At 47.8% G+C, this 25,113-nt stretch overlaps 2 protein-coding genes across 2 annotated transcripts in view; both read right to left on the bottom strand.

The window, feature by feature from the left end:
• Nucleotides 1-25,113, bottom strand: part of CAPN5 (calpain 5) — a 51,631-nt gene that overhangs the window by 7,651 nt on the left and 18,867 nt on the right. The window contains exons 3-9 of the mRNA XM_053971522.1: nt 12,828-12,959; nt 4,124-4,332; nt 3,503-3,695; nt 2,776-2,969; nt 2,051-2,128; nt 1,294-1,489; nt 81-203 (exon numbers count right to left, since the gene is read on the bottom strand). Coding sequence (XP_053827497.1) covers nt 81-203; nt 1,294-1,489; nt 2,051-2,128; nt 2,776-2,969; nt 3,503-3,695; nt 4,124-4,332; nt 12,828-12,959 — 1,125 coding nt within the window. The remainder of the gene's footprint in view (nt 1-80; nt 204-1,293; nt 1,490-2,050; nt 2,129-2,775; nt 2,970-3,502; nt 3,696-4,123; nt 4,333-12,827; nt 12,960-25,113) is intronic.
• Nucleotides 9,124-9,603, bottom strand: OMP (olfactory marker protein). The gene has a single exon (XM_053971523.1). It carries the CDS (start codon nt 9,601-9,603, stop codon nt 9,124-9,126), a length of 480 nt encoding a protein of 159 aa, XP_053827498.1.

Here is a 25,113-nt window from a genome sequence, read left to right as displayed (position 1 = left end):
TCATGCAGGGCTGGTGTACCACTCCACAACCAACAAATTTACAGTGGCATTCAGGCCAACATGCAGGAACCCCAGCCTACCTTATGGATATCAAAGCCTATGGCCAAGTTCTCTCCTTTGCCCTCTTTGCGACTGGTCCTTTTGGGCTTCTGCTGGATGGAGATCAGCACTTCATCTTCTGCCTTCTTCACATCAAACACATACTAGAAGCAAAGAGAGGAAGGTAAGGGAAATATTTATTAATACAGGATCCCTGGGCATGGGTGGGGATGGATTTAACAGATCTAACATCAGCTTCTCCCAGTCCACATCCATGCAGGGACAGCCTGGCTTCAAAAGGCTAATGCAGAGCTGGAAGCTGGAAACAACTCTCCCACACCCTTGACGACAACTTCTGCAATGGACCAGACCATCCTTCAACTGCTTGTTAGATAAAAGACTCAAACGGACCTGGCCCGTGATCGTGAGAATCCCATTTCAGAGAGGACAAGACAAGTATAGAATCATTTATGTTGGAGAAGACCTCTAAGATCATCTAGTCCAACCCTTAACTTACAACTGCTAAGTGCACCACTAAACCATGTCCCCAAGTGCCACATCCACATGCCTTTTGAAAGCTTCCAGAAATGGTAACTGTACTGCTGCTCTGGGCAGCCTCTCCTAATGCCTTCACCCTTCCAGTAAAGAAGTTTTCCCTAATATTCAATCTAAACCTCCCCTGGCACAACTTGAGGATGTTTTCTCTTGTCCTACCACTTGTTATCTGGGAGAAGAGACCAAATCCCATCTGGATATGCTCTCCTTTCAGGTAGTTGTAGAAAGCCATTAGGTCCCCTTGAGCCTCCTTTTCTCCAGAAAAGTTTGTTCCAGGAGATGAACTTGAAGCCAGAATGAAATGGCTCTATGGGCTACATCTGTCCTGGAAAAATTAAACAGCATCAAAGTTTGGGCACAAAAACTGGAATTTGGTCATTCAGATGTCCAGATTGTTGGAAATTACTCCTGGCCCTGTTTGACTGGAACCAGCCAACATTGCTACCCTGTGGCACAGTTTGCTTTTCCTTTGTGCCAAGATGTTCTACACTAAGCAATTGGATGCAGTCTCCTTGATAAGAGGGATAATGTTAATAGAGTTGGCCTCGATGCTGGTCATGATATGCCAGAGAATTGCCATAAGCACAAATAATCTATTAAAGGCCTAGTAGCGTTTCGGCCTTCTAGGTCCCTGTAGGAGAGTTAAACACTTGGAAGCACAAGTGAAGGTTCCAGAAGGCCCTCTGCCCCATTACTCACTTGGGGGTTCTGCAGAAAAGTGTCCTTGTGGTTGATGCAGCCTCCGGAGCGGTTTTTCAAGGGATCACTGCTTCTGGTCCATGCCCCATGTAGCACTGACTCCTCCCAGGTCTTGTGGATGCTTAGGTAGGAGGTGTTGATCAGACGGCACTTGATGATATCCGTGAAGTATTTGCAGAAATCTTCAAAGGTCATCCTGAGTCAGGAAAGGGCAGAACTGGGTTATGCTGCTTCATTCCCTGGAAAGGTACACTGCAGGGATTTTCTTGATCACCTGTTAGAGAGTGTGGGTTGTCTCTGATGTCTTTGATAACAAAAGTTATTCATCAAATATCTCCAAAAGACATGGAGATGCCTTTCTCTATGCCGGCAGTAAATACTTCTTGAGTTCAAACAATAGATCTCTTGTGTTTTGGAGTAGGAGAAGCAGCACAGTGGCTCTTTCTCCCCATAAGGGTAAATGTTGTACTGAAATATTCCTGGTGAGGCTGTGAAGTTCAGCACATTTATGACAGGTTCTCAGTACCATGGGGAAATGGTTTGGCCCCCGAATGATGCAGAGCACCTTGGAATTTCAGGGTCATGACCATCAAAAGCTAACACCCATGGGCTCAAGTAGGGAGCTTCACTAGAGATCCTATGGCTTGGAAGACTGTTTTCTCTGGATACCTGTATGCATGGAAAAGATGTACATTCTCCATGGGGTGGGAAGATACTGTAGGCATGGCCTGTGGTGACAAACCCAGGAGGGACTCACCAGAACTCTCCATCATCTTCTACTGTCATTCCCATCTTCTCTCTCTCACTTTTACTCACTTTCTGCCACTCCTCAGAGCTGTGGGAAGAGACCAGGATCATTACTCAGAGGTAAGGGACACACGAGAATTTGAGGCACAAGGACTGTATAAAGCCAGTCCCTATGCTGCTCTGGTTAGGTCACCTGCCAAACATGGGGGAAGTGCAGCACGGCTTGGAACTTCCTTCCTAACCAGTGGAGTTGAATCCAGTCTGGCAAGGTTTTATTTGGCCAGTACAATCACAGCCCTATCCATAAAGATAACAAAATTGACTCTGGCCAAAGGCTCTGGTTGCACCAGCCCTTGGTTCCTCATCTCATCCCCAGCTATCACAACAGTCGGTGGTGGTAGAGGCTGATTTTGTTGGGTGTTCATTTTGCTGGAATAAGACTGGGAGCACAAAGGTCACCTATGAATATCCTTCACAAGTATGAACAAACATGGAATCATAGAATCACAGAATAGTTTTGGTTGGAAAGGACCTTAAATATGATCTCATTCTAATCCCCCTGCTATGAGTAGGGGAACCTTCCACTAGACCAGGTCACTCAAAGCCCCATCCAACTTTGCCTTGAACACTTCCAGGGATGGAGCATCCACAGCTTCTCTGAGGAACTGTGCTAGTTCCTCACCATCCTCACAGGGAAGAATTTCCCACTGAAACAAGCTGTTCATCCCAACTCACGTGTCACTCCAAGGGCCGTTCCACTCCCGCTCACCCCACGGGTTGCGCATGCGGATCATGTCCAGCTTCTCTGACTTGAAGAATGACAGAAGGCCATGGCCCAGACGGACTTTCCGCACGTCCGTCACCGCATATGCGTGGCCCTTCACCAGTCCACAGGCCAGGCGAGCCTCCATGTCAGCTGCTGATGTGGCCTGGCAGGGGGATACAGATAGTGCTCAGACCAGGGGGACATGACCACCTCTGCAGGGGCTGGGAAAGAAAGCAACTCAGATTTCCCTGCAGATTTCTTTAAGCCAAAAAGAAGAGCATCAATAGTCGATAGTTGGCACGTCTCAGATGCCATTTTATGTGCTGGATCCCCCCTTTTCTTAATCTGAGCTCCCATACTGGCAACCAATAAAGCTCATCCTAATGGTTATACTGGGAGGTCTGGCAACCAGCATTTGTAAAGATGCCCAGATGCAGACACCAAAATGTCTTTCTCTGGAGTGGATCACCTCCTAGCATTTAAAGGGTGCTAGGATGAATGTGGGCTTTTGGACATAGCAACAAGGAGTAAAGAGAGTTGATATTCAGGATTTGCTCCTTTTGCCATCATCCAGAAGTCGCAACCCTTGGCCACAATTTATCTGATCTAATTTAGAAGTTTATGACTGTGTAAGACAACTGCATCCTAAAACGCCTATTCCCATGGCACTGTGACCATACTGGTAATGTTGCTTACTTTGATGGAGCAGCTGATGAGGCCTCCCCTGTTGTGCACCTTCAGCACGCGCTCAAAGAGGAGGTTTCGCTTGGCTTCATCAGTGATGTAGTCCCCTTCGGTCAGGTCGATAGGTTCAGAGACCCCACCAGTGAAATCCACCAGGGCATCAGCTGTGTTGCCTCCATCCAGGGCCTCATAACAGCCTGACAACCTGAAAGAAGGTGACAGGGATGGCACAACACTGGTCTGACATTTTAAGGGGTCGGGGATGATTCTTGGGGCAACCTCAAGAATGGAGATTTGCAGTTGAACTTCAAGTGGGAGGGGACAGCAAACTATGGTGAAAAAATAGGACCCACATTCCTTGCTGCACTCTTGCTGTCATAGGATGAAGGTATAAGGAACTTGAAATCTCTAGAATTGGTGTTACTTAAAGAAACACTGAAGGGTATTTTGCTTTGAGGGTAAATTAGGGCTAGAGAAGGGGTTTTTTTCTTAGTGTTTGTCTGTTTGAGTTATGTACTACTTCTCCGCAGGAAAGATGTTGTTTCTACTGCTGCAAACAAGCTGGTGAATGAACAGAAAGGAAAAACAGAGTGCCCGAGTCCCACTTTATCCTACAACTGCCTGGATACCTACTTGGCATAAGCTTTCTCCACCAAGGCACACCAGAATTCATTCCTGGAGTTGGAGTGGCAGTAGATGAGCTGATTGTGGAGCGTGGGCAGGCGGTCATCGATCACCACATCCAGCCACTGACCGAAACGCCAGAACTGGAAGTGGAAGATCCCCACGTAGCTCTCCGGCTTCTCAGGATTCCACTCCTGCTCCTTCCAGTCTGGGATGACCTGCAGAAGAAGAGGCACATATACCCAAATTATTCCTTTTTTTTCCTGGGATTGACTCTCATCCTGGAACTAATATCTGCAGACAATATCAAAGACAAGCAAGAATATGAGGGGGATGGACTTGCTTACAGTCTTCTGGGGCTTTTGGACCTGGTTCTGCCAATGCAGACTAGATTAACATGTACTGGAATAGCTTAGACTTCACTGTCCCTTAGAAGGTGGAGTGAAAGACCATTGTCCTCTTTCTTATAACCCTACCCTGGACATCTGCTGCCATCTACTTCTGTAGACAGGCTATTGGAGCAGATGAGTTCTTTGCTTAACCAGGGATAGTTATTTTTATGACCATGTCTTTTGTTTTTTTAGTGTCAGTAGGGTACCACTAACAAAGAGTACCTTCTTTGGTTCTCCTACTTGATTCTAGTGTGACTTGACTGGCCCAAGAGCAAGTGTGATATACTTGGTGGAAACAGGCAGCAGATACTCTGCATGAACCTACTCTGTTAAGTAGAAGTGGGAAAAGCAGGATCCCCATTCCCTCAAAGTTTCCATTTTTTCTTGCCAAGAGCTACCACACTCACCCAGGCAAGCACAAGGAGGTGATTTGATGAAAGATGGAAAAGAAGGCCTGAGTTGAAAGAAGCCCTAGAGCAGCTGAGGGGTCAGAGGAGGCACAGGTTTGGTGTCACTGCCAGCAGGACAGGCACAAGCAAAGGGGAACTGCCAAAGTCTGTAGCCCATCATGGCTGCAGGCACCACCAGCTCTGCTTTGGATGGAAAATTCACCCAACAGTTGGGACAGAAATGAGCACAGCCAGGCACTGATGCTACATGTAGGGGGATCTGCATCTTGTTTGGCACCAGGATGCAGAGGCACAAAGCAAGGAACACCACACTGCAGTTTAGCTTTTGCTGAGGGTGGAGGCAATGTGGTTTTACTGCATGGCCAGGGCAGGCTGTGATACCACGTGTAGTTACTGTAGCTGATGCTGACAAGTATGGACTTAGACAGCAGCAGTAATGTGACTGACTCTCCACACCCCTGCTACTTCACTTACCTGCTCCCAAAGGATCATGAGCTCGGTGATAAAAAACCCCAAGGTGTCCATGCAAGCATGCATTATGTTATTATGTTCCAATACATCAAATAATCACTTTACTGTGGAGAGCTGAGCATGTTGGGGTGGGATAGGAGAGGACACAACTACATTGCATGGAAAGAGCCTCTTCAAGAAGTCACAGGACATAGTGAAACCACATTTACTGTGTGTCCTTGTCCAGCTGACAGAGCTGCCTTTTTTTTTCTTTTTTTTTTTTTTTTTTCTTTTTCTTTTTGTTTGTTTTTGTTTGTTTGTTTTTTTTTGTCTGCTGTCACAAAGCAGGAATTGTGCAGAGAGAATTCCCTCTGAAAAGCCCCCTGACTCCTTAGCTACCAGCAATGATCTAGCCCAGGGCTCTTATTGCTCTTACACTGAAATATTAATGATGCCATCAACCCTGCAAGCTCACAGGCACTCTTGACTTGTCTGGATCAATAGAAGCAGAGCACAGAAAGCCATGAAAAAGAGCCACATTTGGAGGGTTTGGTGTTTTATAGGAGGGCTAACAATGGTGTCCCAGAGTCCTCTCTGGAGACTGCCAGGAGATGTCAGCCAGCCCTCCATCAGTGCCCATTGATTCCCTCCTGACTGGAGCTCATCCTAATGAATTGTCATAGAGGGCCATTGTGATAATCAACTCGCTATTAATGCGGGCTTAGAAATGATCCCAGCATTGATTAGAGGCAGCTTGTCAGCCAGGGCTGGTAGTGACAGCTTCCAGCTGGCTGGGTCTGAGACTTGCTCCTACTGTCACTGGTGGCAGAACACACAGGTCCCCACCATCCTCCTCATTTCTTCACTTGGGGACAGCTCTGGGAGCACCCTCCACCACTGAAGGCAGCAAAAATGGTCAGCTTCCATTCAGAGCAGGGTCCAGGAGCAAGGACTGGTCGTTTTCTACACTGACCCAGGAGGAAATGAGAGGAGTCTGATCTCCACAGGTGTTCCCTGCTGGAGGGTATGCCATGGACTACCCATCCCAGGATCCCAACTAGTCCTGCCCTCAGCTTGGTTGCATGACACTGGGGCAGTGGAAACCATATTCTTCTCCTTCACCCAGCTATGCTGCTTTTTCCGTAGGGATTCACAAAATCTGGAGCTGTAACACCATTTAGAGTGACAAATTTACAGTGAAAGAGTTCAGAGATGGGTAAATTGGGAGCTCAAAAATGCCAGGTTCACCTCTCTAAGCTGATTTATTTTTCAATTTTCTTAAGAGTGGCTAATTAAGACAAAAGGCACCTGTAGCCCTGGAAAAAAATGTCCCTGATTAGAAGGAGAAATTGGTACATGTCGAATTCTCCAAGGCTTCTGCTGGGAACTTACCTGTTCAGAATAAGGAGAGAGACACCCAGCTGTACCAATCTGCTGGGCTGTGGTACAAACTGGGATGAAATTCCCCTGTGAGATGGGACAGGGTGATGTATCTGAAAGTCTTTATGGGATGCTGAAACTGTGTAGGGATAGTTTCAGTGACTGGTAAAAAGAAGCTCATCTTCCCTGCACCAGAGAGAGATATCACACTGGTACCCTCACCTCCCTTTCCCAGTTCTAAAGAAAACAAGGATCCACCTGAGAATCATTTCCCCATCTATGCTCAGCTTCAACCCCCTCTTGATCACAAAAAACCTACTCAATACTCCGTGAAGCCTTTCACACCAAGAGAGAAGAAAGTAAATGTCCATCTCACAATTTACAGGAAGTTAAAAGGGGCTCAAGAATACCAATATTGAAATTTGGTGCTTTATTGCGTGCAGGATTAGGGCAGCTTCAAAAGGGATCATGAAGAAGACACAAACAGCCTCAGTCCTTAAGGGGAACCCATTGTCTAGGCTTTTATTTACTGTGGTACACCAACACCCAGCAAGATATCTGCAGCAAGAACTCTACCATAGCAACGTAGCAATGGCATATTGTGAGATTTGGCATGCAAAAACCACTTTGGATGTTGCCAGTGGCTCCTGTTATTTGGTCTAAAGCTATTTGTAGTCAGGAACTCTGCTCTGGGATGTAAAAGGAGGGGTTTTCTATGGCAAAGTCTGCTAGGACCCTAGAGGTGTGTTTGGCCAAGCAGGGATGCATCCACTTTTCTCTCTACTCACCAAGTCCAGCATTTCTTGGGGTCTAAAAAAAGATATCAACTTGTCTTGCAATGGCCATGACATATCTGTTGGATTTGGTGGTTGCTGGGCCTTGGTTTTGGGCAAGACTCAGAGTTCCCACCATCCCTGCAGGCAGTAGCTGATCTGCTTTCTTTCTCCTCTCTGCCTGGCATAACTTGTGCATGTCATTTTATACACTATTGTTGGGCTGTGGAAGGCATAGGGTCTGCATCTCTGGAGGTTTTGGAGAAGAGGTTGGACTCTTTTTGGGGCTGGTTTGCATAAGTCTGCAGGCCACAGGTACAAAGTCACCTTGCCCTGGCTTTCCCATCACTGCTTTCTCCTTACTCATCTTGGGAGGATGCCAGGCTGCCCCTTGAGGAGTACTCACACACATTTGAGTGCAATCTGAGCAGAGGACCAACTATAATTATACTTAGCTCTTTCAAGGGACTTTTCTATCTGTGTGTCTCAGAAGCTCATTGAAGTACTCTCCGCTTTTTGGTGGAGGAAAAGGGAACATCCAAACTTAGTAGTTTACTTGCAGTCATGGGGCAAACTGGGCACAAAACACTCTCCTGTTCCAATACTTATAAATGTATCACTCCCCTCTGCTCCCATGGTCATCCAGACACCCTTTCCTGTGTTTTAGAGGGCAGGAGACATTGCTTTTCAGGGACAGAAGCAGCAGGTTCCTGCTCTGTGGCTTGCAAAGGGCTCTGCAGCCTCATGGCTCTCTAGAGACACTTCAGAGTAAATATTTTCATGGGTGCTTTAAGGACAGAACAAAGCACAAATTAGCTCTGCTGCAGAGGACTCATTGCTGGCCTAGGCTGCTCTGAGCTGCTGGCTCTGCCCACACACACACACACTGCAACCCATCTTGGACCAACAAATTCCACCCTCCCCCCGGCAAGAAATGATGGCAGTGGTCAGAAAAGGCTGGTCCAACCTCCCCATTAGTCCAGTGGGTTTACAATCTGCAGAACACAGCAAGTCCAAGTGTAGGTACTTCAGCTTCACAGCAAGGTGGATTCTCCATGGAACTGGTCTTCAGAGACTCCAAGCAGCCACAGCAGCAGCACAAGTCACCAGAGCCTGCAAGCACTCAGCACCTTGCAAGGAGAGGAACTCCATCACAAACAAGCCCTCTCTTTTTAATGGCTAGAATGGAAACTGGAAAGCAGGGCTCTCTCCAGGGGTCCCTGCTGTTTTCTGGCATGGCAATTACTTATTTTTCCAGTGGGTTCTTGGTGTGCAGTTGTTACAGTGAGAGGACTTAGGGCAGCCTCATATTTCCAAGCCAGTAAGACCCTGCATGAATCCCTAATGAATTCACAAGCACACAGTCTTCTACTCCCAGCAAATGCAGCAGCAAGCTCATGGTCCCCTTCTCATCATTTAGACAGAGGGCAGCACATTTGGGGAATATTTCACACGGTTGAGGGGCTCCCAAAGCACTGAGCTGTTCTCTGCTTTATCACAGTGCTGTCTCTCATTAAGAAGAAAAAAAAACAGATATAAAAATGGAACAAAGAACTGAACTGAAAGAAGCACAGCTGGAGCGAGAAAAGCTGAGCAAGAGGGGATCAGGCTTTAAAAACGATGGAGCCTTTCAGCTGAGCTGGTTCGAGGCCACCAGTGAAAGTGAGGAGAAAATACATCACCTTGCGGATCTGGGCTAATTCTGCTATCCGCTCCCCAAATTCCTGGGCATCTGCCTCATTGCACTCTACCTCCTCGGCCCCTAACTTCTTCCAGAAGATGCCCACTGGCTCCAGCAGCTGCCGGTTCATCAGGTGGGTGAGATCAGGAGTCCAGTGCTGGGAGGTGCCAGTCACCGTGACCTTCCCAGGTCTCTCCAGCCGCACGTTCCAGCGGAGGAAGCGCAGTTTGTGCTGCTGGATGAAATCCACACGGTAGATGTGCTCATTGGGACGCAGCAACTTCTCACCATCCTGGGGCCTCATGTTTCTTTGCTGCAGGCTCTGGAATCGCAGCCGCATGCGCCGGGTGAGTTGCTCATCGCAGGTGAAGGGCAGCTCAAGCATCCCTGCCTCGGCTGCCATCACCTTGGCTGCTTCTCTGCTCCGTCCTCAGCAGCGTGTGGCTCTCAAACAGGACACGCAGGGGGAAAGATCAGACAGGCCCCTGGAGCTGGTGTCCCTTCTCCACAGTCACAGCAATGCTAGGCAACCCGGGCCAGTGACGCAAAACACCTCTGGGGCTTCCCCTGAGTGCCCTCCTGACTCATTTGCAGATTCAGAATTGTTGGTGCTGCTGTGCATGATAATCTATAGGGAAGGGATGTCTCATATCAGCCTCCCTGGCAACCTCCCTGACAACCATGGCTCGTTATCCCAAAACAAAGCCAGGGATGCCAGCTTGGCAGGGAATAGTGGCAGTGGCTTTCTCTGAGTGTATGTTCATGGCTAATTCAGGCTAGAATGAGACTCTGGAGGAGTCTGGTCCAACCCACTGCTCAAAGCAGGACTTACTTCAGGGTTAAATCAGTCATGTTTCTCTGGGCTTCATCCAGTCCATCTTTGAGTATCTCCATGGACAGAGGTCCCACAGCCCCTCTGGGCCCTGTCCCAGGGTCTGGCTGAACTCATGCAGAAGATAAGCTGCAGCTTGTGCTGCTGTCCTTTGTACTCTGACTGTGCATCCCTGCAAGAGCCTGGCTCCATCTTGTCCACACTCCCCTATCCAGGCTGGATGAGGCTCTGAGCAACAAGGTCCAGTGGCAGGTGTTTCTGTCCATGGCAGGAGGGATGGAGCTAGATGACCTTTAAAGGTTCCTTCCAATCCAAACCACTCTGTGATTCTACTGTTAAGTAGCTGCACACAGCAATAAGCTCCCCTTTTACCTTCTCTCCTCCTGGATCCACAAATCCACTTTCCTCCTGAGCATTTTGGTGGCCTCCATCCAGCTGTGCCATCCAGAGAAGGACACGAGGATCATATAAGTCAATGAATAGCAAACTAACATGACCATCATGCCCTTTTCTGGATGGCATAGCTGGCAGGAATCAGACACCACACTGCTCCTGCAGCAGCAAATCAGCACCAGCATTCTGGCATGGTTTTGCCCCCCATTTTAATGTCTCAATTTCTTTTCATAAAAGCTAGACACATCTGAAGGGTCATAGAAAGGGTGTTACGGAGCCTGATCACACCTAGAGCCGTGTAGGGTCATCCAAGACTCAGGAAATTAGAAAACAGCTCTCAACTAAATTCTGGTACCCCATTCCCACTCAGTGATTCACACCACACAGGCATAATGGGAAGCAGGGACATGGAGAAAGCAAGGTGGAAGAAAATGTTTGAATAAAACAACCTCCTGGGATCCACAGGAATGTGCTGGCCTGCCTTATTTTCTTGAAGGTATTCCCCCTCCCCACACTTAAGAGAGACACTGTGTGAAATGCAGCAAGGGATATGCAGAGCTTATGTTACATCCTGGTGTACACCAGGATTACATTTTCTAGCAGCCATGGGTGATCTGGGCCAAGATTCCTGGGCTGATATTTCAGAGATACTAAAGCCTACATCAGTGTCTCCCAGCTCTTGCCAGACTCCAAATAGAGACATTTTGGTGTCCAGCAATGTTATCACAACATGTGTAATCACACTTAGGACCAAGGGGACCATTATTTCTGTCTCTGCGATCTTCAGCAACTAAGAAATTTACTGTGAACATGGTGAGACACTGACTCAAGTGGCTCAGAGAAGCTGTGGATGACCCATCCCTGGAAGTGTTCAAGGTCAGGTTGGATGGGGCTTTGAGCAATCTGGTCTAGTGAAAGGTGTCTAGTGAAAGGGAGCTGGAACTAAATGGTCATTAGGGTCCCTTCCAACCTATATAATTCAATAAATCAAACCTTTCTGAAAGAAAAGAGAGGACAGGTAAAAAAAAGCCTCTGAGAGTTAAAGCAATGGAAAATGAGAAGTCACAAACACTCACAGCCAAATTGCCACGGGAGGAAAAGCAACGCTCGGCAAACTGAAATAATGAAGTGTCCAAAGGGGCCCAGCCTCTGTTTGGTTGCCATTTCCCAGGGCAGAGCTGGAAGTGAATGGTGAGGAAGGATGACAACTTGCCCAGTCACCTTTGGGGGATGTTAATGGTGAGGAACAAGCTAAACTACCCTGTGCATCACCCTTGTAATGAGAGCCACAGCAGTCACCACAGGCACCATGGCAGGAAGCCTTATTGCTTATCTAGAAGGCAACAACAGCTATCCTGTTCCCATATAAAGAAAAACCTCAATTTTAACAGAAAATGGGGATACTGCAAGAAATCCCTGAGCTTGGTGTTCATGCTTGGTGTTCACCACAGGAAGCAGAGACTGGAAGAACCACAGCACACAGAGCAGATGTAAAGCTGGGGTGGAGGAAACCGTCTCAGGCCCGTGGCTGTAGGAGGCTGTGGGTGAAGGAGTGGTGCAGCCTGCACACACTGGCTGCCTTTTACAGTAAAATCTGGGAAAAGTTGCTCACAACTTGTTGGTCTCTTGCCCTGCGATGACGCACACCTGCACCAGAGGCTGAAGTCCCCCTGCCTCAGCTTTCACAGGGCTGACATCTTGCACAGATGAGGCCATGGTGGAGATGGGCACAGACTGTCCAAGGATGTGGCACTGAACACCTCCTTCCCCCTGTACCTCTCTTCTTGCTCCCCAGGCCTGCAGCCCCTCGCTCTGGTGCAGCTCCTTGGTGGCTTTCTGGCACACACTACATTCCCCTTGGACCCCACACTTGAAGGAACACTGCCACATGGTGCCATCCAGACATGGGACACGCCAGGGATGGACGCTTTGGGCAAGCAGTGACTTGGGAGAGATGCTAACACCCTGAAATCAACCTACCTGCCCCAGCATGAGGTGTCTCAATGCCACGGTGGAACACAGTAAACAGCCAAAGAGAGGGGACACCATGGGAACAAGGGAAACAAGGCCTAATGCTGCAGCTGAGCATCCTGAATTTTGTTCTTCTTGTTAATTTTTAGATTATTTTGGAATTCGAAGGGTCAAATTTGGGATCTGAAAAACAGGATGCGATTTGATCCACTTGGTTAAGGAGAAACTGGTCAAGGGTTTGGCTGGAGTGTGCTGACTACAGTCATTATGACTAATGCCCTTTGTAAGTCAGTCTTTCAAGGGAGATTTTTGCACATTATCAGCTTTTCAGGATTCCTGAGAAATTCCTGAGAACCAGTTTTTGACCTGGACAAGCACAGTCCAAAGCCGAGGTGTTGACAGGCTTTCCCCTGGCAAGGGGAACCACTTACCTTCTGCCACAGAGACTCCCGAGATGCCAGGGAGGAGCAGGCAGCCACAAACCAGCAGTTCCCAACCTGGCCCTGGTGCAAGTCATGGGAGCTGATCCCATCCACAAAGAGATGTGGATCATTGCAGATTTCCTGTGGGACAGGAGAAAAACAGACACACTGGCTCAGTGAGCAGACAGGGAAACCAGGAGTGGCGCTTCTTGGCAAAGGAAAGTCACTTCCTCTCTTCCTCAGACTCCATGCAAACTGGGCCTGCAGCATTCTGCTGGCCTCGCTCATCAGGCTGGTGGCAGGAGGACCTGTCCTGCCTTCTGCTCTCATCAGGACATGGGCAGCATCACGAGACCTACTCCCTATTGTGTTCCAGCACCAGTGCAGCTTTGTTAAAATTATCCCTGTTGATAATGGTATAGTTTCACACCATTACCAAAGCCCTTCTAAGTCACCTTTACTCTGTGACTGTTTTACAAGAAGTGAGGGATCTGCTCCTCCAGATCCTAGCACAGCAGATTAAAAAAAAAAATCAGTGAGCCAAAAGCTTTGTAGCTGGGCCAGAAGGATTAAATACTCATTCTGCCATCAAAACCAGGATGGTGGATTGTGCACAGATATTGTGAATGGAGAAAATTGGGTAGGATGCATCTGGGAGATAAGCTCATCCAACCATGCACCAAGACCATCAGCTTTTCTCTGCCTGACTCCTGCCAGGCTGCCCTCCCTGATTCCCACTCCTGCTTAGAGCCTGGCCAAGAAAGCACTTAAATAACAGAGGGTGTTGAGCAAGCTTCAGGTGACACACTGCTTTTTTAGATTTTTTTTTCTCCTGCTCAATCCAGTTTGTAAGTTTGTGTCCAGCTGGAGGCTGGGAGCAGATGGGACAGACAAAGAGCTGACAGAACCTTTCCCCCTTTGTTATTACATTTAATTTCAAGAGGAAAAAGGAAAAGCAGATTATTCTTCTTCCCCTACACCTCCCAATTTTTCAGGCTGGATGCACCCAGAATAACATGCCCCTCCCGCCTCGACTTTGCATATGAGGACTTGTATTACCTCTACCCATAGATTCATGGAAGGGTTTGGGTTAGAAGGGACTCTAAAGATCATCTAGTTCCACACTCTGCACTCCAGGTAGAGACCTCACCCACTAGATTAGGTTGCCTAGGGCCCCATCACAGGGAGGAAAACCATAAGCACCTCCTGCTATTCCCACCTAGCCCAGCCAGCACCAAATACCTCCAAATTAACCTGACACTGGCCAGGATCAGACCAAGGAAAAGGACTAATGCCCTAATGCTGGCGTTGCAGGATGTTGGGATGAACGCTAGGGGGAGGCAAACAGACACCAGCAAAGGCAGGAGCCACCTGTGCCTCTCAGCATCGCTGAGCGATACAGGGATGGGAGAGGAGCAGGTTCAGCTCCTGTGTCACAGCACCGGGAAGCACCCAGCAGCGTCTGGTGGTGGGGATGTCTGTAAGATCAACTCTTTATGATCCTGCTCTGGGGAGCAGAGGCTCTTTCTATATTCCATCTGAGGACCACAGCTGCCCCTCTGCCCTTGCAGGGGGGATCTGTGGATTACAATAAAGGAGTTGCTTGGTATTACACAGACAGGTGAGAACACAAAATCATGAGAAACACAGAGACCCAAAAATGGTTTGAGTTGGAAGGAATCTTTTAAAGGCCATCTAGTCCAAGTCCCTGCAATAAGTGGGGACATTGTCAACTGGATCAGGTTGCTCAGAGCCCCGTCCAACCTGACCTTGAATGTTTCCTGGGGCTGGGACATCGATCACCTCTCTGGGCAAGCTGGGCCAGTGTCTGACCATCCTCATTGTAAAAAAATTCTTCCTTATAAGTAGTCTAAATCAACTGTTCTTCAGTTTTAAACCACTGCTCCTTGTTCTAGCTCAACAGGCCCTGCTAAAAAGTTTGTCCCCATCTTTCTTATGAGCCTCTTTCAAGTACTGAGAAGCTGCAGTAAGGTCTGTTCTGGAGTGCAGAGTGGGGCTACCATGCTTCCCTGCAGAAGGCCCACACACCACGCTCAAGCCCTGGCACTGAGCCCGGTCCCAGTGGACTCCCAGTGATCCTAAGCACAGAATCACCAAATCAATGTGCTTATAAGGAATTTCTGGATATCATCCACTCCACAACCCCTAATCAAAGCAGGGTCAGCTACAGCAGGTTGCTCAGGACTGTGTTCAGTTGGGTGTTGAATATCTCCAGGAATGGAGACTTTGCAACCTCTCTGGGAAGCCTGTGACAGTTTTTGGACCACCCTCACAGCAGAAAGTCTTTTCTCATACTTAAATGGAATTTCCTGATTTTCAGTTAGCACACACTGTGTCTTGTACTGTCACTGGGCACCACTGAGAAGTCTGGTTCTGTGTCCTTCATTCCCAGCTATCTGGTATTTATGGACATTATTAAGATTCCCCTGAGCCTTCTCTTCTCCAGAGTGAAGAATCACAGAATCTTTAAGAAGACCTCTAAGATCATGGAATCCAGCCATTAACCCAGCACTGCCAAGTCCACCACTAAACCATGTCTCTCAGCACCAAATCTGTACTTTTCTTGAGTATTTCTAGAGATGGTGATTCCACTGCTTCCCTGGGCAGTCTGTTCCAATGCTTGAACATCCTTTCAGTGATGAAATGTTTTCCAATATCCAGCCCTTGTAAAGGGGAAGAGAGCATTGCCTCCTTTTTTTAATGCCATGGAACTGATTCTATCAGGATGAGTCTCATCTATGGGTCAGTCTCTGCAGCAAACCCCTCTGGGAAGGTTTGCTGTATTCCTTAGACTGGAGCTTACCAATATTAAATTACTTGGATTCTTCAGTCCCTATGGAAGACGCTGAGTTCCCACTCATACTTTTTGTACCTGGTCTAGACTGTGTGGCGTCAATCCACTGGGATGACATCCCCTGTATTCTGGCTGTAGTTAGGTGGGAGCCAAGGACCAAGGCACTGCTTCAGGCAGGCTGCAATGCCCCAGGATTGCATGGAGCACAGTGGGGCACAGTGTGATGCAAAGCACACCCACAGACATGGAGCACCATGCCCACGTGCAGAGGTAATTGATGAACAAGATGCCAGTGGGAACTAGGTCAAAAAGCCAAGAAAAGCTTTGGAACAGTTAGTATTCCTTTTCCTGTGAAAAGTGCTGGAAGATAAGGAGCTTGTTCTGCAGCCAGATGGAATTACAGGGCCTGGAATTTGCATGTGCAAAGGGAGGAAAGAAGCAGAGATTCCCAGACCAGAGAAGGTCATGACCTTGGTTTCCTCCCCCCCCCCCCCCCCCCCAACACGACAGACAGAATCCAGGTAAGCAATAAGATTTATCCAGGCAGCAAACACCACGTCACCCTCCCAGCACCATGACCCTGAGAGAGGAGGGCTGCACACCAACATCTACACCCACACACACCCTGAGGCCTTCTGGGTTCAGGCTTCAGCCACCACAGAACCAGCTCAAACTGCCTCTTGCCACTTGAGGCTTCAGCAGACAGGAACTCCATCCTGTCCTTCATTTATCACAGCCAGATCCTGGGTTCTGGCTACTCCTAGTCTGGACACAGATGGAGAACAGGAAGGAACAGGGAGGGGAAGCCAAAAGCCATGGCTGCAGGGAAGCTATGGTTTTAATGTGTGGTTTTTAACTCTACCTTGGCCAAGGGAGTCATCCATGTCTCTTTATCCCTAAGGAGAACCCGTCTTGGAGGATTCCAAGAATCACCAAATCATTGAGGCTGGCAAAGCCCTTAAGATCACCAAGTCCAACCATTAATCCAACATTTCCATGTTCACCACTAGATCATGTTGCCAAGTGCCACACCCATATGTTCTTTGAACACTTCTGGAGATGGTTATTACAAGGATTCTAAGCACCATCAGAGATGATCTGCCCTCCCTAAAACTGTCCACTGAAATGCCTGCTGAGCTCCAGGCAACAAAACACAATTTAGAGAAAGCCTGTGCAGATGGTTCTATGGAAAGATTCAGACTGATAACACAGAGAGGGCCAAAATTGTGATTCAAAGTTCTGGTGATTCATACCCTCCCTCCTCCAATGGATGTGGGACAGAGGTGGAAATCAGAGCCAGAGCAGGTCCCTGTCGATGAGGGGCTGATTGCAGAGGTCTGGCTTATGAGAGCCCAGACTGGGACAGTTTGCTCCCTCTTGGTTTTGGGTTTTTGCAGTTCATTAAGGAAAAAAAAAAAAATACCCAATCAGAGCAATTATCTTGTACTCCTTTGCTTTCCACCCAAAAGCATGTGGTCTTTCCCTCTGCTCTCCCTTTTGGGATACTTTCTCAAAAGGCACACGATTTTCTTCCAAATACATTTAAAGCAGAAAGTATCTTCCTCACCTTCTCCAGCCAGTCCAATTCCACACAGGGTTATAAGTAGAAAATCACTCTCTAATTTGCTTTAGAATTGGTGACTGTTTTACCATACATGTTTCCTGGTGCAGGTTTCTGAGATTCAGATTCACTGGGGATCTGGATCATGTCCAACCAGATATGGGGAGGGAAAAAGCTAAGGCAGGAGGAGGAATAACCATGGGAGATACAACATCTGCAGCATGCCAGGACCATTTTTTGCTAACAAGATTTTGTAAGGAACAGACTAGTCTAATTTCATTGCAGAGCCTGTCTGTTTCAGAACAATGCCTTCACTCAGACTTGCAAAATCAGCAAAATAATCTATTAGCATGGCTGTGTTCCCTCCCTCCCTTCTGAACAACTGGGAACTGAAAGGATGCTGTCTTAAATGTCACTCACACAGACAAGAGAGCAAGGGGCCCCCAAACATGGCAAGCAATGGTGACACAGCAGAGGTCCCTGTGTTGCCCTGCTGCAGATATCTGCAACTGGGATGTGATTTTGCAAAAAGGGACGTAATAAAATTTGCACCAGGGTGACAAAGGAAAGAGAAATGGGATGAATTTAGAATACGGGGTGTCTATGCTTTCAGATGGATTAATATAGGATTATAGAATCGTGCAGTGGTTTGGGATGGAAGGGACCTTAAAGATCACCTCTCCAACCCCCTGCCACAGGCAGGGACACCTTCCACTAGACCAGGGTGCTCAAACCCCATCCAACCTGGCCTTGAACACTTTCAGAGATGTGGCAGCCACAGGTTCTCTGGGCAATCTGTGACAGGGTCTCACTGCCCTCACTATAAAAAAATTCCATTGTTATATCTACTTTTAATGCATCATTTTTCAGTTTAAAACCATTATCCCTTGTCCTGTCACTACAGGCTCTACTGAAAAATATATATACTTGGCAGATTGCCTTCACACACATGGAAGGAGGGTAGGCTTGGCTGGGAGTATCTACACCCTACAGAACTGTTTGTGGGGGTTTGTATTGCCTCAGTCAGGCATCCCTAATCTAATCCACTCACAGTATCTCAGTGTGTACACATTTGTATTGTTATCAGCTCCCTCACCATGCAGAGGGCACTGGACACTCCACCCACAGCAATCAGGACTTGCTTGTGAAGGGAGGCATCCAAAAACACAGGCTCCCCACAAATTCTGTGACTCAGTTTGTGTACCACAGCATCATGCAATGGTGTTTCTTCTGGCACCAGGAAGAGTGGGAGCAGTGTTTGTTTTGGCACCAGGAAGAGCGGGGACAGAGGCAAACAAGATCTAAAGGTCAGTTTGCAGGACCTTGACAGGTCCCTCTGCAGTTTTATCTTCCGGGTATCCAAAGTACAAAGACACCCAAAACAGGATAAAGCAATGAGAGGTGGAGAGACACAAGAGGCTGTGAGAGTACTGCACTTCCCCAGGAGCAGATGGAGAGGCATTGGAAGGACAATGGCACAAGTACAGAGACCCCAGACCTGTCATTCCTCCCACATGCCCTTTCCAGGAATGCACTGTTGGGAAGTGTCACCTTTACTCCACCCAGGACTTCTTCAGTCTCTACCCAGCCAAGACTGATGCAGAGGCTGGCACAGCCTGGCTTTCAGCATCACCACACATCCAGACGCAGCCCTCTCCAGGCCATCTCTCCCACAGCAAGTGCTTTTGTCTGGTGGCAATACCACTAAAAAAAAAAAAAAAAAATACTCCCTGGATACCAAGAGCCCTGAAGTCTGCAGAAGTCACTGCCAAAGCAGGAAAATCTTCACATGGCTCACTGACAAACTGGGGGATGGGATGCTCAGAGCAGTGAGATGACATGCAAGGAAGAGGAAAAAAATAAGCTCCCAAGGCTGTTTAACACCCTCTGACAGATACACCTCTCTGACTCAGCACAGTGCTGCTGGCCACCTTCACCCAAGCTCCCCCATCCTCCATCATATCCCAGTCTTGAGCTCTCCTACAGATCTCCTTTGACTACCTTCCCCTGGGAAGGACTTGCAGGGTGAATCAACCCTGGTTTGGCAGTATTGTGAGTTTAAAAAACACCCACACTCCAAAGCCTGTCCTCTCACATGGCACACCATGCTCTCAGTTGCTCCAACACTTTTAGTTGTGAGGTTTAACCTCAGTCAGAGGAACTGCTTTGGCCTGAAACTATATGCATTGAGTCCCAGACTTGGAGGATCACAGTCATGCAGGTACAAGTGAGGGACCACAAAGCATGGGCAGGAGCCCTGAGGATGCTCCACATCTTGCATCACTTTTGAGCCATCAGTACCCACCCTGGAGGATGCAGAGGTGGGGCCATGCTGTGCCAGGGCTCACCCCCAGATTGCGGTGACCCCGAGAGGTGGAAAAGTCTCTCCTCCAACCCGAGCCTTCAAAGAAAGACTCAGTAGTCTTCAGTTGTCTGGTCTCAAGGTAGTTTATTGTATGTTATCTAAAAGATTTTCTTCCTGAACTGCTGCAGTCCATTCAGCAGGCCAGACAAAGGCACACACACACACACACACACACGCACTGACACTGTCTCTGACTGCCCAGGGGGCTGGTGCCATCTTTTATATCATACATTATGTGTTAAATGTTTATGGTTTTTCCCCAATGCCTATTACCTATATTGAACAGTGGCTTACTACTCTAAACCAATCTGTGAGTGCCAACATCACCAAGAACATGGAGGATAGGAAGGAGAAAGAAGGAGGACAGGGCACACCCAAATCCCTCCATCTTAGAACTTCTGAACCCCATGTACAAAACTCAGACCCCTCTGTACAAGGCCTAAAACCCCCCTGTACAGCACTCAAAAATCCTACCTTTCACTTTGTAACTACTTCTATTATAATATCTAAACTTTTGTGATTTCTTGTTCTTCCTGCAAGGTTGGTAAATTGTTCAAGGTTGATAAATTGATCAGATTCAAAGCCACAGGAGTTTCCGGCTGCATGCCAGGGTCTCAAATGCTTCTGACCTGGGCCCGGAACATCCAAGAGTGTCTGAGGGACACTTTGGGTTCTGACAATGCTGGTGGAAAGGGAGAAGCCTATCCAAGTAAGTCGTGCTGTGAAAAACTATAGTATTTCAGGAGGAATGGGCCAAACCCAGCCATTCATCACAGAGCTAATGTGAAATCTTGCAGCAAGCTGATGTGGCCAGGAGCTCAGCTGCACTGTTTCTGCCTCCAAGCAACATAATTCAGCAGCTGCCCTGCCTGAATCCCAAATCCTGTGTCCCACTGAAAGCCAGTCTTCTAAAATAGGATTTAGTAATCTAAATTGTGCAGAGGTTTTCTGTTGGTAATGTTTATTTGCTTTTAATTAACTTAAGAGTCAAGTTATTGATGGGAAAAGAAGAACTGAAAGCTGCAAAGGAAAACTACCCCCACACTCCATTGTGTGTATCTCAGATCAAAATCTCCAAATTGCTTTTCTGTGGGGACACCTCCCACACCCCTTTGAGCCATACTCTCTCCATTTCCTTCTCCCAGGGCAAGGAAATACCCTTTGGTTTGTGATTGTATCCCATTCATAGCACCTCCATTCAAAAACAGGACTTGACCTCACCACAGTCTAAATTAATCCCTGACTATGCAAAGATGATGAAAAATGAGGTTATCATGAGTTTAAGCCATTTAAAGAAACTACTTCCAGCCCACGCCTATTCTGGTTATTCATACACTGGGTGTAGCTTTACAAACAGAATCCTGGTTTATGAGAAAACCACCCTCTAGAGATGTGGAGTCATGAGCTTCTGCTAACTGGGAGAAGGGACATTAATTCTTATCTAACTCTGTCAGTGGCATTTGTATCAGATCACAATCAAAATTTAACCATCCACGACCACTCTCCATTAAGGTGGTTTGTTCATCGTTTTCTTCCTTGGATGGGGACTCCGGGGAATGCATCACTGAGCAGTGGTTTCTTCACAAAGATCCAGAAATATCAAAGAAGCATTGTTTTATATTTCCACTCTCACACATTCACAGTTACACACTCACACACATACTCACACTCTTTGTATTTTATTTTCCTTCTGCAAGAGACAGCACCATGCCTAATCAAGTCTTGCTTCAGCAGGAACGCCTGCCCTTAACACAGGCAAATCACCCCAAAATCCCATCCTCTCTGAAGGCTCAAAGATTAGAGCTCACAGGCAGTGCAGAAACTCCCAGATTGCACCAAGATTAAAAGCCTTGGCTGATTCAGAGCATGCATCCAGCTCTGGGAACCCAACCATAAGGAGGACATGGACTTTGCTTGTTGGAACAATTCCAGAGGAGAACACAAAGATGCTCTAAGGGCTGAAGCAGCTCTACTATGAGAGAGTTGGAGTTGTCCAGTCTGTAGACAAGAAGGATCCAAGGAGACCTTAGATCTCCTTCCAGTGCCTAAAGAACCTCCAAGAAAGCTGGAGAGGGACTTTTGACAAGCGTATGAAGTAACAGAACGAGGAGGAATAGCTTAAATGGCTTTAAATTGAATAAAATCAGGTTTAAGTTAGATAATAGAAAGAAATTCTTTCCTGTGAGGATGGTGAGGCACTGGCACAAGTTTCCTAGACAAGCTGTGGATGTCCCATTCACAGGACAGGTTGGACAGGGCTTTGAGTGGTGGGGAACATATTCAGTGTAGGTATCTCGGTGAGCAGCTGCAAGGGAACCTAGGAGACACTAGGAGACTCTCCAGGCTTTCCCATGCTCGGACTGTGAGACGATAAAATCCTAAGGTTTCCTTTGTTCAGGGTCCCTCCTCTCAGTCCCTCCAGCTCAGGCAATTTTTCCATCACTGCACCAAGATGAAATAATTTTACTGATCCAGACTTCTGAGACTCTGTTCTAGGAAAGCTGGGGTCACAGTAAGGAAACCTACTCTGAGTGAGTGTAGGGAGTCAAGTGGGGCACCCACTGTTTCCTGGGAGCTGCCCACTACAAAGGAGTTTTGGTCCCAGCTCAGGTGGTGGGAGTCTGACTGCCAGAGTGGCTCCTGGATGGTTGGACAGGGAAGTTTCCTTAACACTGAGCAACCAGGTCTAGTGGAAGGTGTCTCTCCCATGGCAAGGAGATTGGAACGAGGTGATCTTGAAACCAAATCACTCTGTGTTTCTGTGGTAAGCAGCTCTGTAGTTGCTCCACAGGTCGAGTGTGTCCTCCAGGACCCCAGAGCCCAGTCTGGGAGGGAGGATTTGCACATTCCCTGCCACGGAGCTCAGAGGCAGTGGATGCCCAGGACTCCTTTCTGCCACACCCTCTGCTATTGTTCTGTCTTCCTCAGTACCAACACAATCATTTCTTGTCACCAACCCGCAGCTGCACTAAGAAGCACAGAGAAGCACGCAATGAATCTCATCCAGGGATTTTACTGTCACTTTTGCTTTTAAGGCCATGTCCTTCTGATGCTGAGGACAGAGCAGACTGGCTAGAAATTTCTTATCAAAGGCTGCACTAGTGCCAAGCAGCTTATCAACTCCAGTCCTCACTGGGGCTAAGGGGGAAAATGTGCTTGCCTGGCACCATGAGGCCGTGGCCCTGGAAGGATCTGGCGAGACCTGCTGGAATGCAGCCAGGGTCAGCATCGCATCTAATGGGAGCAGAGACCTTTTAAAATAAGTAGAAATAATAACAATGAATCTCTTGTTCATCCTTGAGGGACAGGGTAGCCTATGAATGGCTTAAAAATGTAAAAACAAGGTCAATTCAGAGATTGCATTAAATGATGACCAAATCCTTTCCTGGCAAGGAACAGCCAGACTGGCAATCAGCTCCAGTTTTACTGAAAACAGCAGATAAATTAACAGGCGAGTGGCTCATAAATTCTTAAGACAAGAAATGCAAAGGTATGGAGGGATTTTAACCCCTGTGATGGATCCCAGGCAGAGTCTGTTGACTCTGTTCAGAGGAGATGATCCCTCAGCCAATCCAGAAGCATAGAGGAGCCTCAGCGCCAACACTAACCCCAAGCTTTCTTTGGGAGAGACCAAAACTGAGAGAGACAGGCCAAGACACTGCAAAAAGCTGAGTAAAGACACCTCTGGAGCACAGAAGTTAGTATTTTAGTCTTTCTGGAAGAAACACCTCCAAGTGGGACACCAGAAGGTTTTTGTACCCAATTGCCATTGCCAAGGTAAGTGCCTCCCTGCTAAACTCTTGGTGAGCTTTGGAGAGCAAAGAACTGCAAGAACCTAACCTCTGTCCTCCCCATTATCTTCATTCTTGTGTTTTTGCCAGATCCCCAGCCTGCACTACACACTGGGGGAAAGATCTTTTAATGCAGAAACTTGTGGGCAGGGAAGTGCTGGTCCTGCTTTTAGTGAATTAGTTCATTGACTCCTTTCCCCTTCCAGGAAACCCCCAGGGGGATTGACTGTATAAACCTCACTCGGCAAGAGAAAAGAGTTAAGTGCTTAATAATGTAAAGAAGAGTGGAGCTAAGAGATGCTATGCTCTCCCATCCTGCAGCACCTCCTCCAAAGACAACAACATCCAGTTCAGGAGACAATGGACATAATGTATCCTGCATGACAGGACAAGGGAGAATGGCTTTAAGGTGAAATAGGGCAGATTTAGATTAGGTATTGGGAAGAAATTCTTCCCTGTGAGAGTGGTGAGACACTGGACCAGGTTGTCCTGAGAAGCTGTGAATGCCACATCCACCAGGCTTCATTTGTTTCCCACAGGTGCAGTGATGCCCAAATTTGTCCTGGCTGGTGACCCATCCCAGCAGCAGGTCACAGCTTGGTGGGCTGAACCTGAACCAAGTGACCCTCTTGTTGCAGAGAGTAAACAGGCGCTGGGTAAGGCCCAGAGGTGTTAAAGACAGATCCTGATCAAAGGCTGTAGCAATCCCATGGCATCACTGGAAGAACTCAAGAAGAGAGTTTGGGACAGCGATGATTAGAAGAGATTAACTCTTTCCCCACAGGGTAGATGAGTCGCTTCTACCTTACACCATCATCGTTTTTTCTACAGGGGATCAACAGACACAGCAGATGCCCCAAATCTCCCCTTATTTTTGCCATGCATCCTGCACCTCATCCATCCCCTTCTACTCATCTTTGTGCCGCTCCTTCTTATTTATCCACCTCCCAGGCATCCAGACCAGCTCACCCAATGCACAGACCAAACCTCTCACTTCAAAGGTGCGCTGCCAGCACTCCTGTCCCAAAAGGGGAGGGCAAAACTCAGAGCTTGAGAATCAGGCTGAAATTTTCACTGGAAGTGGTACTACTTGCCTGGATACAGATTTCCCTCTCCTTTGCACAGCAGCATACAGAGCACAAGAGAAAGAAGTTTCAAGCAAGGTGTTGGGATTTGGGCTAAGCTCAAAAGTTCTGTTTCATTTCTAATGCAACAGCCGAGTGCTGCTGCCAAAAGGAGCTGCTGATGCTGCCTGAGTGATCTCCAAAATCTGTTTTGACTAGGCAACGAGCAGCCAGCTTTGTTTTTAAGTGGATTCACTAAACAGGGCTCTTCAGGACCCCCTTCCCTGCCCAGGCTGATGCTGTGGCTTCCCTCCCTCCGAAACACTCCAGTAATTGGCTTTCTGGCTTTGCCGGGCCGCATCACGAAGGCATCCAGCAAACAACCACCGGAGCCAAAACACGATTAGAGGGCTCAAACAGCTGCTCCCTCTGCAAAGATCTGGCATCCAGAGTAGGGCTGGAGGCCAAGGAAAGCAGGGAGGGAGGGAGGACACCCTGCTGGAAATAATAAGGCTGAGCCTGTTCCAGGAAAGGCTGCAGTGCCGGATGCAGGAGGAAGTTGAAGCAAAACAGCCTGACCAGGGAAGGGACCAGAGCTGTTCCTTACCCTCTCCTTTTCCCCTCTGCCCAGAAAAACCTCAAACAAAAGGGAAAGCACTGCAGAGATTGGGGGTTTTATTGGGGTTTTTTGCCAAAGCA

This window comes from Vidua macroura, chromosome 2, assembly GCF_024509145.1.
Source record: "Vidua macroura isolate BioBank_ID:100142 chromosome 2, ASM2450914v1, whole genome shotgun sequence".
Taxonomy (NCBI): domain Eukaryota; kingdom Metazoa; phylum Chordata; class Aves; order Passeriformes; family Viduidae; genus Vidua; species Vidua macroura.
The sequence above is the reverse complement of the archived record's forward strand: the minus strand, read 5'-3'. Positions and strand labels throughout refer to the sequence as shown.

Bases quoted from the DNA above. Each gene is read 5' to 3' on its own strand.
- OMP (XM_053971523.1), bottom strand. From the start codon at position 9,603: ATGGCAGCCGAGGCAGGGATGCTTGAGCTGCCCTTCACCTGCGATGAG.